This window comes from Chrysoperla carnea, chromosome X (assembly GCF_905475395.1).
Source record: "Chrysoperla carnea chromosome X, inChrCarn1.1, whole genome shotgun sequence".
In the NCBI taxonomy this organism is placed as follows: domain Eukaryota; kingdom Metazoa; phylum Arthropoda; class Insecta; order Neuroptera; family Chrysopidae; genus Chrysoperla; species Chrysoperla carnea.
Window position 1 is genome coordinate 18,732,228 of NC_058342.1, and position 15,431 is coordinate 18,747,658.

At 32.0% G+C, this 15,431-nt stretch overlaps 1 protein-coding gene and 1 long non-coding RNA gene across 2 annotated transcripts; both read right to left on the reverse strand.

The window, feature by feature from the left end:
* Positions 1-4,095: 4,095 nt before the first annotated feature.
* Positions 4,096-4,634, reverse strand: LOC123302802. Its single transcript, XR_006535559.1, has 3 exons — positions 4,486-4,634; positions 4,341-4,420; positions 4,096-4,259 (listed from the first exon to the last, which is right to left on the reverse strand). It is a non-coding gene; the product is annotated as an uncharacterized LOC123302802 (long non-coding RNA).
* Positions 4,635-4,735: 101 nt separating this feature from the next.
* LOC123302988 lies at positions 4,736-13,349 on the reverse strand. The gene is made up of 4 exons (XM_044886083.1): positions 13,346-13,349; positions 12,871-13,244; positions 5,865-6,321; positions 4,736-4,815 (listed from the first exon to the last, which is right to left on the reverse strand). Exons 1-4 carry the CDS (start codon positions 13,347-13,349, stop codon positions 4,736-4,738), a joined length of 915 nt encoding a protein of 304 aa, XP_044742018.1.
* Between the last annotated feature and the right edge of the window lie 2,082 nt (positions 13,350-15,431).

A 15,431-nucleotide genomic window follows, 5' to 3' on the forward strand; every position in this document is an offset into this window, starting at 1 on the left:
CGATAGCTTAATTGGCCGCTATAGGATTAAACTAAGATCCAAGAAGTCGTATATGAGAATATTTTATCACTTAGTGGATTTGGCGATGGTAAATGCGTGGGTTCTTTATAAAAGAACGATGAAAGAGAAAAATATCGTGCCCGACGTCGGATTGGCGGAATTTAAAACGGATGTGGCTGAAACTTTATGCAAATTTGGCACTTCTATAATTTCAAAACGGGGGACGCCAAAAACCCCTGAAATGGAAGCAAAAAAAAGAAAATTGAATACTGCACATATCCCTCCAAAAGATGTACGGGCAGATAGTATTCAACATTGGCCGGACTTCAGTGAAACGCGCCTTCGGTGTAAAATGCCCGACTATAAAGGTCAGTCAAAAATCAAATGCGCAAAATGTAATGTCGCGCTTTGCCTAAACAAAAATAAAAATTGTTTTAAAACATTTCACTCACTATGTGTAAAATAAAAAACATTTATACTTATCAAGTTTTTTTTATGTCCCCAATGCATAGTGATGCAAATATGCATCAAGTAGAAAAATTGAATTTTCCTCAAAACTATTGAAGGTAGAGATTTTTTTTTATTATTTTCGTGATTACCAGTCAATTTTACGAATGATATAAATTTTTTTATGAAAAAAAAAATCATGCATTAAAGGGTTATTTATGGGTTTATGAACAATTTGGTAAAACACTTCACATACATTTGCGGGTCTAGCGGAAAATGTAAAGGGCTAGACTGTTGTTATAGTTTAGTAGATCATTTGCTAGATAGAGAGTTTTTAACTGCTTGTTCATGGACAGGAAATTCAAAAAAAGAAACTGAAAATAAGGTGCCTTTAAAATTTTATATTAATTTTAGAAAATTTTTTTTAACAATTATTGTGCAAGCAGACAGTGTTTTTAACGAAGTAGAATGTGACCAGTTTTTTAAAAGAATTTTAAAAAACAGTAAACAAAGACTGGCTTCGAAGAACCAAATCATTTCAACACATAAAAATAGACCTAAAAACTTAAAATACAAAAATTGTATAGCGGATAAAATTGAAAATGAAGAAATAATTAAATAAATACTCTATTGGATTTTAGAAATAATATTTTATTTTTATTATTTTTTTTCATTTTCTTTTGTAACTTCCTAAAGACCCATCTCTCCAGCCCAACAAACACCTTTTCATAATTCCAAGATCGATTAAATGAAGGGAATCTGCTATCGGAAAATCAAGAACCATGTCGATTGGCAGTTGCAATAAAGGTGAATCTTGTTTATGATGAGATCCATAAATTTTTGAACGGAAGCCTTCATCTGTTCTTTTATCACAGTGTATGTGGGAAAAAAATTGGTATGGGAAATATATGAGTATTCTCCAACAGTGGTACATTTTTGGCAACCGTGCTGACCATTGAAATAAGCTACACCTACAAAATGTTTAATATCTCAAATAAATATATAATTCAAATAAATTTGTTTACCTTTAACAAATGCTCGAGCTGGTGAATCGCAAATAAAACATCTAATTTTAACACTTATTTTGTACCCGTTTATATAAATTCCTTCATGAAGAGTAATCTTCATTTCTTCGACAAAAGGATTTAAAAAAGCATTCAAATCATCTGGTTTACTTTTTCCACAGTATAAACCAATTATCATTGGATTAATTTCCGGCATTTCGTGGATATTAAATAATATTGGCCAGAATTCATCTTTTGAACTTTTATACGTAGGCAAACCATCAATTCCAATATTGATAGAAATATTTATTGGTTCTTTTATTCAATTCAAAATGCGCTGAATACAAAATTGAAATCCTTGATGCCAATACTGTCCGCTGTTTCCAATTTGATGAAGAGTGATAGTTCGCACTGTATTAAAAAATGTTCTTGGGTCTAACGGTAGTATATTGGGTAATCGTTGGTCTAGAATTTTCATAAGCTCCTTTAGAGCATTGTGCTTAATATTGAATTTATTAGACCATGTTTTTAATTCGTTTCGTAATGTTTCATTTTTCGCTTGCTCATTATTTTCATCGTAAAGTATTTCATTGTCATCTTCTAATTCAATGCTCCAATGATTCGGCAAAATTATAGTATCCGCAGCTTGTAAAGTCATAGAAGGGATAGTAACACTTGCTGGAATTGATCCATTTTCTTTAACTAATAACGAATCTGCAACGATTTCACTACTAGTACTAGGTTCATTATCCAAAGAAGTGTTTTTAATTGATTGTCTACTGTTTATAATATTGAAATAGTTTATTTTTACTTGTCGCTTGAAATGTCCCGTTTGTTTTATTCTTCCCCAACTTTTTTTACTTGACAATTTTAGAAAGTTATTTTATTCGTATTTACGATGCACGAATACTTCAAAATGTCAACTGTCAGATGTAATCTCATATTCGAATCTTAATTTTTTTTTCTATTGGTTTAATGAAGGTTTTATAAAGAATAATTCCGAGTCAATTTGTTCTTCAGACCAAAGAATTGTATTACTTCGATTTGAAGTAGTTTTAAAGATTATCTTATAAAACTTGAATAAAACTACACCTTTAAGTTTTATAACGGTTGTATAATAGTTCTAGATAAGACATTATATTACCACCATAAAACTAAATATCATTAAAAACGATTTGAGACACAACAGTTTTATCATGGTATTATAACAGCTTATTAATGACTCTTTCAAAACTGATTTAAAAATAAAAGACTGTATCAGCAACATGGGTTTATTATTAGGTACGTAAGATGCTTTGGAGAATGTTTCAAAAAATCAATTACTCTCAAGGTAACTTTGCAAGTTAAAAATCCAGGATACAACCATTTTACATGCTCACAACCTTAATAAAACCTTAAAATAACTGAACAAAACTAAATAGCATATAAATTGTTACTTGGGATAGGAAACATAGCTACAATATTCAATATGGCATCACAAGAACAAAGAGCATATTATGTAAAGGTGATTTGGATGAATTCCGTGACGATCTGATATTAATAAATATGGTTATAGGGACAAAACCTTCGTTTTTTTGCTACTTTTTTACATTCCGAGAAACTTGGTCTACCTTTGATCGGCTGCACATACGACGATTATTAATATCAGTGAAGACGCCATAGGTCACGCAGCAAACACTACACTACAGTCTCGAGGAAAAAGGAACGCTTCGAAAATACTTCGAGATATTACGAATTCTCATATAAAACAGCAGAATAAAATTAAGCAGAATTTTCTTGTCTTATACCACAACAAGCCCTATCAATGTTTGTTGAAGCGGATTTAAGTAAGCGACAATATGAAATTATTAGCAACACAAATAAATCACTTAACCCGTGCTATGACCTGTTAGTCAATGCAAAAAAAGAATTTTACCCACCCAAGGATTGTATAAGGATCACAAGCACCTGTGCGGAAAGCGATTTACAAAGCCTTATTGATAACACAATTACGCGCTTATCTATAGCGCTTGAAGAAATCCTCTGTTCCCTTAACAATAATGAACGGAGTTCCTTATAAATAATTTGTTAGTGGGGTTGTGACGGATCTCAACAGGCAAAATATAAGCAAAGATTCGAAAATGCCACAGACACAGACTCCAATATGTTTCTCAGCTCTTTTGTTCCACTTAGAATAACTTGTGGAAAAGAAAGGAAAAAAATTATATGGCAAAACTCTACACCGTCATCGCTCAGATATTGTAGACCCATAAGGTTTCGATTTGTTAAAGAATCTATGGATGTTACAAAGGAGGTAATAACTTATGTCGACGATGCAATTAAAAAGTTGACGCTTACAGAAGTTCTATTGCATGAGAGCAAATTCATCTTTGAACAAATATTTAAGATGACAATGGTCGCTGGCACATCAAAAGATTTTAACAATCTCACTCAAAAATTACAGACAAGCTTCAAAGCTTTTGAATTTGGACTGTCTGTACTCCACGCCAGGATTCGATTTTTTGTAAGTATTTTACATCTGGCGTACAAATTACCAGTCAAAAAGCATAGACAAGAGAGATAAGAAGAAGAAAAAGAGTTAGAAGCCAAAACAAAAAAAAAAAAAAAAATTTAAGAGATTTCGGTTAGAAACTGGATTGTTGGTAGTGTTATGTAGTGAATCTACTAAAAATACATTAGTAGATTCACCCTTATTTATAGGGAAATTTCATCAGAGTCACTGCATAACATAACTTCATACAAACATAATAGTTATGTTTTTGTTCAACTGGTTGGTGACAATTTTGCCTCCAAAACCCCACCTACATCCTAAAACAGAAAAACAACGATCTTACAGTTTTCTCAATTATTATCTGAACTTCGTAGTGAAGACACGCATAAAATAATTACTTAAATTGTTTCAATCGAGTAGCATTACTTAAATTGTTTCAATCAACTGTGCTTCGATTTTGTACTTTCTGGATAAATACCTAAAACAAAATAAATTATCTTTAAACAAATTCATCTTTTTTTATTATTCAAAATACGAGATTACCTGTGGAAGATACGTCCAACACGTGGGTTTCAATTAGGAGTTTGTCATCCAAGAATTGGAGGATATTAAATTAAAACTCCAATTATACAACGGTTTTCGACAAGTCTACGCTCCAAGAGATTGAACACTCAACATTTTACAGGTAAACATAACCTACAATTTTATCCAACATAGTCCAAATTTGATTGTAATTATCCCACTAATACGAACACACCTAAAAGTTTCGCCAACACAAGAACAGATTGGACATTCATCCAAATCGCGACGTCGAATTATACAAACGATAAATTCCACGTTCATCGTACACATATTTTTTTGACATTTGAGTTTCTGAAATTTATTACTAACAACTGTCAATAAGTAAAGTCGGACTCACATAAGTTGAACCATATGCGAATCAAACGGACAGTACCGTACCCAAATTTGAACAACATTTAGTCGACGTCGTTTGGACTCATGTCTAATTCGTTCAGCCTGCATGAACCCAGGTTTGTCAACATCTAAGCTTGCTAGTGAACCAGCCTCAAAGGACCTCTGGGAAATTGGGTGTCCCATACAAATTCCACATTTAACACCCTCACACGTGACGGACCCCAAAACTCCAACACCAGTTCACCAATAATTGGGAACCAGGGCAACTACATAGCAGTAGACATTCCGAAAGCTAATTTCGGCAATACCAATGATGACAGTACAGGCAGAAGCTTTTTTGAAAGCCCGCAATTGGCTGCTGATATAACAAAAGTTGACTTTAATCTCATTTATATATTTTAATATTTCATTTCAAGGGAGCATCGCAAAAAAATTAATAATGAAAACGTTGAAACTGCAAAGCAAAACAATAGTCTTGACATCACATCGTGTGTACAACGTAAGAGTATTTGATGTGGGTGAAGGTATCTAAAAATGCACTTCTTAAATTAAAATTAGCCAACTTCAAGTTTAGGGAAGGGGGAAAGTTGGGGAAGGGGTAGGGAGTAGGACTGAGGTCGTAGTTGTACTAGACTGTTGAAATTGATGTGAGATTACACACTTTTCTTAACATTCGGCTGCCATCGTTAATTTTTTAAATGGTATGTTTTTCTTTTGATTTGAGGTGTCAATAACATTCAATTGGCACCCCAATCATTTAAATCGCACTACCGTGCTCATACATCCTTAATAGTCAAAGATGTACGGGTATGGCATTATGTGCTTCTGAATCGTACAGCCGCTGAAATGCTTCTCTTGAGGGTTACAAATAATTTGATGAAATAAACGTAATTACAAATAAATTTATTAAAAACAATATTTTGTATATAATTCTAAACAATGATTTAAAATATGTCCATGATGTATTAAAATATTCTTTTTCACTTGACGTCTATTCATATAATTACGCATCTCTTCAATCGTATCACATTTCATATATTCTGGATCACGTGTAAAATCACTTTGTGGATCATCCATAATTTCCATAAAAAATACAATTATGTGGTAACCATAGATCGCATGTTCAGCATAATCTTTTAGAAATGCTTCAAGTGAATATTTTCGTAAATCTGTTTTTGGTGAATGTTTTTTAATTGTCTGCATTATTGCATTGTGATAAATTTTAAAGAATCTTTCGAAATTTTGTTCTAATAATTGATAGTTGACGTTCATTGATAGAAATAATGATAAATCAGTAGCTGGTGAAGCGTAACGAACTGTTTGGAAATCAATTATTTTTAATGATTTAAGTTTATTGTTGTCAGTGTATTTAAACATTAAATTGTTTCGGTTGAAATCGCCATGACATAATACGGCAATATCATTTTTTGGTTGAATTAAGTCACAACACATATTGTGGGGATCCTAAAAAAAATCAGTAACACATTTTTAATAAATTTATGAATCGGCGGTTAGGGGAGACCGGGTATGGTTGTCTCACGGGTAGGTTGTCACACCGCTCATAACAAAAAACTGAACATATAAATATGAACATTCATCGGTGTCGAAGAATCACGAACAGAACCATCTCTCTACTCAGTTCAGTCCGCTCAGAAAGACCAAGGCAGAGAAAAATGAATTCTTTTTTTCACACAGTATTAGTATTTTTTTGTGCATCTGTATCGATTCTTGTAACTTGCTTAAAGGCATTTGAATATCCCTTTTCATGTATGTATAATGCTAAATATATGCTCATTATATCGATATATTGTTTTTATAAATACGCATCGATTATTTTCTAAAACGTGTTTTGGGGCAGGTTGTCTCAGATTGTCGGGGGCTAGTAGTTACATGTGATAACTAACACCATTAGCTGCCTTTTTGTTGTTGGCTTTTTGAAGTTTTGATAGTTTCAGAAATAGTAATAATAAAGTTCCACGGTATTACAGAGAACATCTGACTGTTTCACCAGCTTTGGTGCTACGAGCTGCAAGACAAGTACAAAATCATGGCAAATCTTTAATGCCTGCCGAGAAGGATTATCAAATTAATTATCGCACTTGAACAAGATATCGCAATCACTGAACAAAATGATATTTCTAACCTCAACGTTCGTACGATGACACCACATTGTTCTAACAAGAAAAACATTGCAAGTTCAGAGTTATTACAGCTGGATACTTTTGAAATGATCACCCTGTATAATGAATTTTATGATTTTGAGTATTTACGAGATCTAATCAATTTTTTTATTTTAGAGTTTAATGATAACAAGTATCCAATTAAAAGCAATCAATGTTTTAACCTTTTTCTTCGTGCTGAACTGGAGAAAAATGGTCAACTAGAATGCACTTTAAACGATACAAGTTCATTGAAGCATTTTGAATTCAGTAAACTTCCTAATAATAATGTGCTTAGGCGTGCTGTTAGACAATAAGACAACTTTGATTTTTATTTGTATTTTAATATTAAGATAAATAGTGCCTTGTACGAGTATGTAGAAACTTAACTGTTTGATTTTCTTATTTCAAAATTAACCCTGAATGGAAACACCCATTATTGACACTGCTAGGTATATAAACAATAAACTCAGTTAGTTACTATTATGGTTAGTTTTTATTTTATACAGTTGTAACAATTTTTAAATGAACATTACAATGAAATGCTCTAATTAATGTTCGTTGCGCCACTGCTGTGATTTGTTTCAATTTACCTTCAGACTCTCCAACAATTAGTTTTTGTATACGAGACGATGGACATTTCACTAAAACCACGGATTGAATACCCTGACAGAAGAAGATGTAAATCAGCAATTCTGACACATAAAAGAAAAGAACGAGTAGCGAAGAAATTATTTAAGCGTTTGTTGCGTGACAACAAAGAAAATAAAAAGCTATTAAATTGAAAGCAGTTTACAAAAAAATTGCCTACCAAAGAAATCGATAGGTTTTTATTTTGAAATATACGTAGTTCTAGCTTCCAGTATTTATTTCGGAATATCTCCCAAGCATATTCGAAAAATAGCGTACGAGTAAGCTATTTCCAATGACTTGAAAGTTCCAAAGTCTTGGAAATCAAGCAAACTAGCTGGCCCCCATTCTACTCTGTCTTTTAGAACACCTAAAGTTACTAGTGTGGCTCGAGCCACCAGTTTAAGTCCACATAATTTCAAAAGTTTTTTGATAAACCTCAATTGGGAATTAAACATCATAGTTTTCAGCCACGCAATATATCAGCTCCACCACGCAAGTCACAGCGTGCTGACAAACGATAATGTTAATCAGCAACTCTGACAGAACTCTGAAAAGAACAAGAAGTCGAGAAACTATGTAGAAGTTTGTTGAACGACAACAAAGAAAATAAAAAATTCTCTAAAGCAAAGCAGATTAAATTGAAAGCAGTTTACAAGGACGGAGATGAAAAAGAATTTTGCTTGGCCTGTTCATTTGATTTATATACACGTTTTTTTAAATATATTTCCCTTGCTTTATTTAGTATGTGACTACCTACACCAGTTACTTTGACAACCATCCCTGACACGGGGATAAAGGTCTCATTTTTCTTTTTTTCTCAAAAATGTAATACTTCCTTAATGGGACATGTTATAGCCAAAAATGTATTTTTTATTTTTAAACTACATTAGATACACTGTCCATTGATGTATAAATGCCAATGCTATACTAAGACTACTGCATTAAAAATGCAAAAGAATGAAAATATGATTTTAAATCCTGGTCTATCCTACTCTGATTTATTTCATATACAGAGTACAATAAAATCGATATGTTTTTTAGGCTCGATCCTCACTATAATGCCGTTCACAGTTCGTTCTCGGTTCAATCTCGGTTTGATAAAATATTATAAAGTAAAAAATATATGTGTACATTCATACTATCCGCAACAGTCAAGTTTCGCTCGAATCCCAGTCCAATCACGATCAGGTTCGAAGAATATTTTGTTTGAGCGAGATCGAACTTGTCACGACATGTACCGATAGTGTGAATATTCTTTATTTCGGGTTCAATCAGCTATTACCCGCTGAAGCGATTAGTACATCAAATGTAATTAACTTCAATACTTCAAGTATATTTTACTTTTAATTAAATTTTAATTCTATTTGAATTATATTGTAGTTAAAGTAATCCTAAGTGATAAAAATAAACGTAGTCCAATCCATTCGACAATACTGTAAGAATTTTTCTTCATCATTAATTAAATGGGGATAGAGAGTGTAATATTCTCCTTCTTTTTTTCGTTGCAATAAACTTGGATGCACCCACATTCTTCTCATGGCTTTATGTTTTCTTCTTGTCTTGATAATATTATCTTCTTCATCAAGAAGAAGAGCTATAATCGCTAATTCTTCAATCGAAAAGTTCAATGACATTTTTCACTGCAAATATTCTAATATTATTAATTATCTACGAGCCAAATACATCCGACTTTGATTATTTGAACTGAGTCAGATTGTAAAATGTGAACATGATACGACTTTACCAGACCGAAATCGTATCGAGAACAAACTGTGAACGGCATTATAGTGAGGATCGAGCCTTAGAATGCACATGGTTTGAAACGAATATTCGCATATAAATTTTTTGGATTGAAAACTGAAATCGAGGACAAAAAGTTTTTACAGACTCAAAATTTTAGTAGACAAAAACTGTGAAATTTTATTGGGATTGAAGTTTGTGTGGAATCATCTGTAGAGTTTTTAAATTGAAAATTTGTTTACAAAATGTAAACAAAAGTATCGTATTTATGAGTATTATAGATTACATTGTAGTCTAGACTTGAACATCCTGTTTAATTCAGGAGCCAGGGCACTATTTTTTTTTACTACTATCGAACGTTTTTGATTTATTCGTGTTCTCAAGCATAAAACTAAGTCAAAGATGGTAATTTTAACTTTATTATTAAAAAAATGAGTTTCTTCAGAAAAGTTAGACGCAAAAGTGCGTTTGATTTTTTATGTGTTATAAATGAGAACGCGATAATTTTTTGACTCGAATATTTTCAAATATAGCCAAGTGGGGTATCAAATAAAAGAGCGTGACTTGTACATTACAAAACTGTTACCCCGGTGCAAAAGAATATGGGGAGAGGAAGGGTGGAAGTGGGTGTGAACATTTTCAAATACAGTCAAGTGAGGTATTAAATAAAAGAGTGTGACGTGTGTATTACAAAACTGTAATCCCGATGCAAGTATACTTTTTTGACCCATTTTGTCGAACATTTACAGAATTTTTCTGTTTGGACGAGTGAGGGCGAATTGCCCCAGGAGGGAGATATCGGAATTCTGATTTCAGAATCGTCATCAGCAACTCCCAAAACTTTCGAGTATACTTTTTTGGTCCATTTTGTTGAATATTTACAGAATATTGCTGTGTTGGTTCAGCGAAGAGCGAATAACCCTAAGAGGTGGGAGTATATCTCCATTTTAACTTTGGAATCGTGATCAGTAATCCCAAAAATCCGCGAGTATACTTTTTTGAGCCATTTTTTGGAATATTAATAAAATATTGCTGTGTTGGACCAACGAAAGGCGAATGCCCCAAGAGGGGGGGAGTCTCCATTCTAACTACGGAATCGTAATTAATGACCCTAAAAACTTCCAAGTATACTTTTCTGACCTTTTTGTCGAATATTTACAGAATGCTGCTGTTTTGGACCAGCGGTGGGCGAATAACCCTAGTAGGGGGAGTATATCCTCATTCTAACTTCGGAATCGTGATCACTAACCCCAAAAACGTTTGACTATACTTTTTTGTTCCATTCTGTTGAATATTTACAAAATATTGCAATTTTGAACCAGCGAGGCGAATTACCCAAAGAGGAGGGAATATATCGAAATCCTGACTTCGGAATAGTGATCAGAGACTCCGAAAATTCACAAGTACTCTTTTATGGCCCATTTTGTTGAATATTTTCAAGATTATGAACATTTTCAAAAATCACTTCAGAAATGAATTCTAATGATTGAAGTATTTGGCCCACAGCAATTAATATATGGACCTTCCTGAATATTTATTAAAAAAAACTGGCCCGATAGGTTTAGGTACAAAAAAATTCTCTTTGAAATGCTAAAATGACACGACTATAAACAAGATCAATGACAATAAGACTTGTTCATTGATAATAAAAAATCTATTTTTTTATTTGTTTTTAACATTTTTACATCATTGTAGGTACATAAAGCATTTCTGAATTTTTTTAAACCTGGCTCCTATAATACTTAATACTAATAATAATTAATAGAATGATAAATTTTAGATTTTGCCGAAATGGAGCTATTGTTGCTTTTGTACTGATGGTGGAATTTCGCAAAAATTTCTTCAAATGTTCACCGATCCTATCTAATAGATGTCAAAAATGACTATCGTTAAAATTTATACAATATACAGGGTGTCTAGCTAAATTGGCTACATATTGAAAAAATTTTAATTTTAAGGTTTACGAAAATCATTTATTCTTTGAAAAAGCTCTAACTTCAAAAATATTAACATTCAGCTATTCACTTTTGGCATCGAATATACAGGCTGTCTATAAATTGAGAAAGTTTGATAGGAATGTTAATGGTCGTTTAGAAATGTATACCATTTTGAAAAGATAATAAGGGAGACGGTTCAAGAAATCACTCCCGAGATATGTAGGAGTGTATTTAAACATTTTTGTAAAAGAACAATTACATGTATGTAACACGAAGGTGGATATGCAGAGATAAAAACGAACTGAAGATAACAGTTTAGGAATGAATTGTTAACGATGGGAATGTTTTGACCACTTCAATTTAAATTTTGCAAATATATGTGTGTGTGTTTGTCTGTAAACTCTCTAGCGGTCGCAATTTAAATTCGACTTGAATAAAATTTTGTATCAAGAAGGGTTTTGGTATTTGAAAGTTCAAGTTCGTTAATGAGAAAAATCGACTGATAAACGCTTAATTAAAAACATTTTATTTGCTTAAAATCCACTTTATTTTTTATCCACAAATCCACAAAATAAAGTGGATTTTAAGCAAATAAAATGTGTTTAATTAATGTTAATAACTTCCCCAAATTAACGCTCTCAAACTTAAATTAGATAAACGCTTAGTTTACGAAATAAAAATTCTTGCAAAACTGAAAATGCAATATACGATTTTAAAACAAATATGTTATATTTTTCAATCTCTAAGGGAATTTGCTTAGGTAACGCAGCTCCTTCGCCAAGACTTTGTTTTTTGTTTAAAGCCCCATTCTCGAAATTTGGTGGAAAACCGTTTGAATTGAATTAATTATGAGGTAATGAAAATATCAAATTTTTTATAAATATGACTCTTCTAATGCGAACTACTTAAAAAGGTCTAATTCGAGCTAGCTCAATAAATTGTTAGTTGGGTTGAGTTAATACAGTTTTCAATAGATACACCAAAATGAAAGTGTATACGAGTTTACAGCTTATTATCTCTTATTCCGAGGTGAAATCCTAATGTGATTGTATCATCAATGAATATCGATACATTAAATTGATATCAACAAATTTACCCATTCTAAGTATTTTTGAACTGACTTTTGGGTGAGGTTTGACCGACGGCTAATTCGAACTGTTCTGCGTTCAAGCTAACCTGTTCTATCGTCTACTCGCCCTATTAGCCCAGTTGGTTAAGGCGTAACCAATTCCGTCCGCGGTATGCATAGGGTAGCGGGTTCGAATCCCGCCGTCGCAACAATATTAATTTAATAGTTGTGATAGACTGGTGTAGTGCATGGTATATGCATGAAGGAGGTGCACTCAGCCTTTGAAATTGAGGAGCTGATAAATGAAATTATCAGCGGAAAGGTGGTAAAACACATATATGGTATCACAATGGGCTCTATAGCCTAAATGTGTTCTTCGTAGACAGCCAATATAGCCTAACCTAACCTATCATCTACTACCATTTGAACTGAAAATTTGCCAATAAAATAAAATAATCAATTTTTAAAAAATTACCTGGAATTTTTTTTGGAGCATGTCAATAATTTTCCCAGAAAATCGATTCAAATTTGGAACATACCGAAAACCACGCATCATAGCCGCATTAATGTACCACTCAAATAACATCCGTCGTCGATCAAATGAAAATTTCTTAAAACGTGTTTCCACAAACTGTTTACGAAACATTTCAAATTGTCTACAATCAGTTTCTTTAATCACATAATTCATGCCATGAAAGTATCCTAACTTTTGTAAAACCATTTCGATATGATCGTTTGATAAAAATACTGTATCATCCGTTAAACGATAGTCACTTAAAAATTCAATTGCAATATAATCGGGAGAAGTGATACAATCAACTTGGCCATTGTAAAATTTTGGTACAATTTCTTGAAATTCCGAATCCAATTTTGTGATGTATGGTAAATATTTTTTATAAAAAGTTATTTCATTTTGGAAAAATTCTTTCATTGGTAAAATTTCTACTAACCCATTTGATTGAGCAAACTTTAATATAATTTTTAAGTTTTTAGTTTTACATTTTAAGTTCACTAAATAGAATTCTGTGAAAACAATTGTATCACTTTTTAATAATTCAAATGAACTTTCATTTATTTTCAAATTTGTAGCCGTTGAAATATCAGGAATTAATGTTGTTTTTAAAAAATTTTCAATATTAAATTCAGTCATCTTAGGTTTTTTTGAACACTTATCACTACTTTACGAACAAATACAAATTACACGAATTGTGAAACGCTCTTAAATATATTTTTTTAATCGGAATTTTTATTGATTAATCATCTGAGTTAGACTTTATATTATTTATATTTTGATAATGTGCTGATTGATTTTTCATCCCCGTCGTCTTTGTTATAATTATGTATTGTTTTATAATTGATAATTCTTTTGTTTTGAGAAATTAGAGACAATAGATTACCTTTGACTAAAAGAGACATAGTTGAAAGAACTGATTTTCCCGAATTGGATCTTGCACAATTCAAACGCAACCAAATATTTCGGTTAAATGCTTTGCCTAACATGCTGACTAAAAGTATTAATGCATCCAAATATTTGAAATAAACGGTTTTTGAGACATTTGAAGTATATGCAATAACACAGTCTGCGGGGCTGTATACTTTTCATTAGCTAAGAAAACGTCTGCTCATTTCACTAAAACAGTGTATATTTTTGTAAACGACTCCACTAATTTTTCTAAAACCGAATTTTTTGAAATTTGTTGAATTTAGGTACAAAACAAGCGACGAGTGTGAAATAGCAACATTGAGTGTCGCAACTCAGGAGTTTTTCTCAACGTTGGACTATTTTGATCATGTACAAGAAAAGGTTGATGTTTATTTGGACAACAAGGATATTTTCGTAAAAACCGGCTTAGGAAAGAAAGATAAAATCAAATACGATCGTAAGACTTCAAAACGTTTGTTGCATTTAAGAAATAAATAAATTATTTGCATTTCAATCTGATCTGTAACGATTTAACTCACGCCCGTTTTAGTTTAAGGGTAAATACTATAAATGAACATTACAGATCATTTTAGTAGTGATAGCGATTCAACGGTGTATTTAAATCCATTTGAAAACATCGTTAGAACTCCAACTTGTAAACTTAGGTAACAGCCTTCCTCTTTTAAAGCATTGAATTCACCACCATTCTGTTACCAATTCTGTTACATCAAAATTACATACGGTAAAACTTTAAATAATAAGAGTCGAAGACACAAAAGAAAAAAGATCTCGAACACCAATTTTTTAGAAAAGATCAAATTCAGTAGACCCATCAAATCCACCAACGTCATCACAAAATCAACAAATACTATTGCCTGATTTAAGCGTTTTGAACATCCAACCAGCGCAAATAGGTGACGAACTACACAAAAATTATAGTATATGTGTTAAGGCTTTGGAAGCTGCTGATTGGTAAAAACAGTCAGATTTATAAAAAGTTTTGAACAAGATTCGAACATTCAAATGGACTTTAGTCGAGTCTAGAAATCAAATGTTCGTGTTTCTGAATAAAGCTGTTGTAGAGGCGCCATTTTCTAAGAAAACTCGTTTCCTTATACGAATTATACGTTTGCGAATCATATGAAAATTGGACCAGCCTTTTTAACAACTGCGCGGTTGTTTGGATTTCAAAGAACCAGGTAAGGGTAATAAAACAAAAGAAGTGGCTACTCAAATGTATGCTGATGTGAACGATGCTCATAAAGCATTTAATGAAGTTACTACAGCTATGGTAGACGCGCTTTCAGAATTGCAAGATGTTTACGACCGTACATATTTTGAAGAAAAGTACGGTTTGACATGGGGAACACCATAAGTGTGTTTTCTGAAATATACATATTCTTAATAATTATTCTTTAAATGAAAAGAAACAATAAAAGTGTTAAATAAAATTTTCAAATTCTAATTCAATTCAATTTTAAACTTAATTTAATTTAAAAATATTAATAATAATATTTATAGTACAAATATACAATTAATTTGGCTACTGTGAGTTATTTAGTCCATGTAAAATCCATAATTTTTCTAATTTTCATAAATATTATTTATTTTTG

Excerpts from the sequence above, each read along its gene's own strand:
- LOC123302988 (XM_044886083.1), bottom strand. Across the intron at positions 6,322-12,870 it reads TGCTCCAAAAAAAATTCCAG|GATCCCCACAATATGTGTTG; the intron begins GTAATTTTTTAA and ends GATTTTTTTTAG. Across the intron at positions 4,816-5,864 it reads TGATACGATTGAAGAGATGC|AAACTCAAATGTCAAAAAAA; the intron begins GTAATTATATGA and ends AATAAATTTCAG.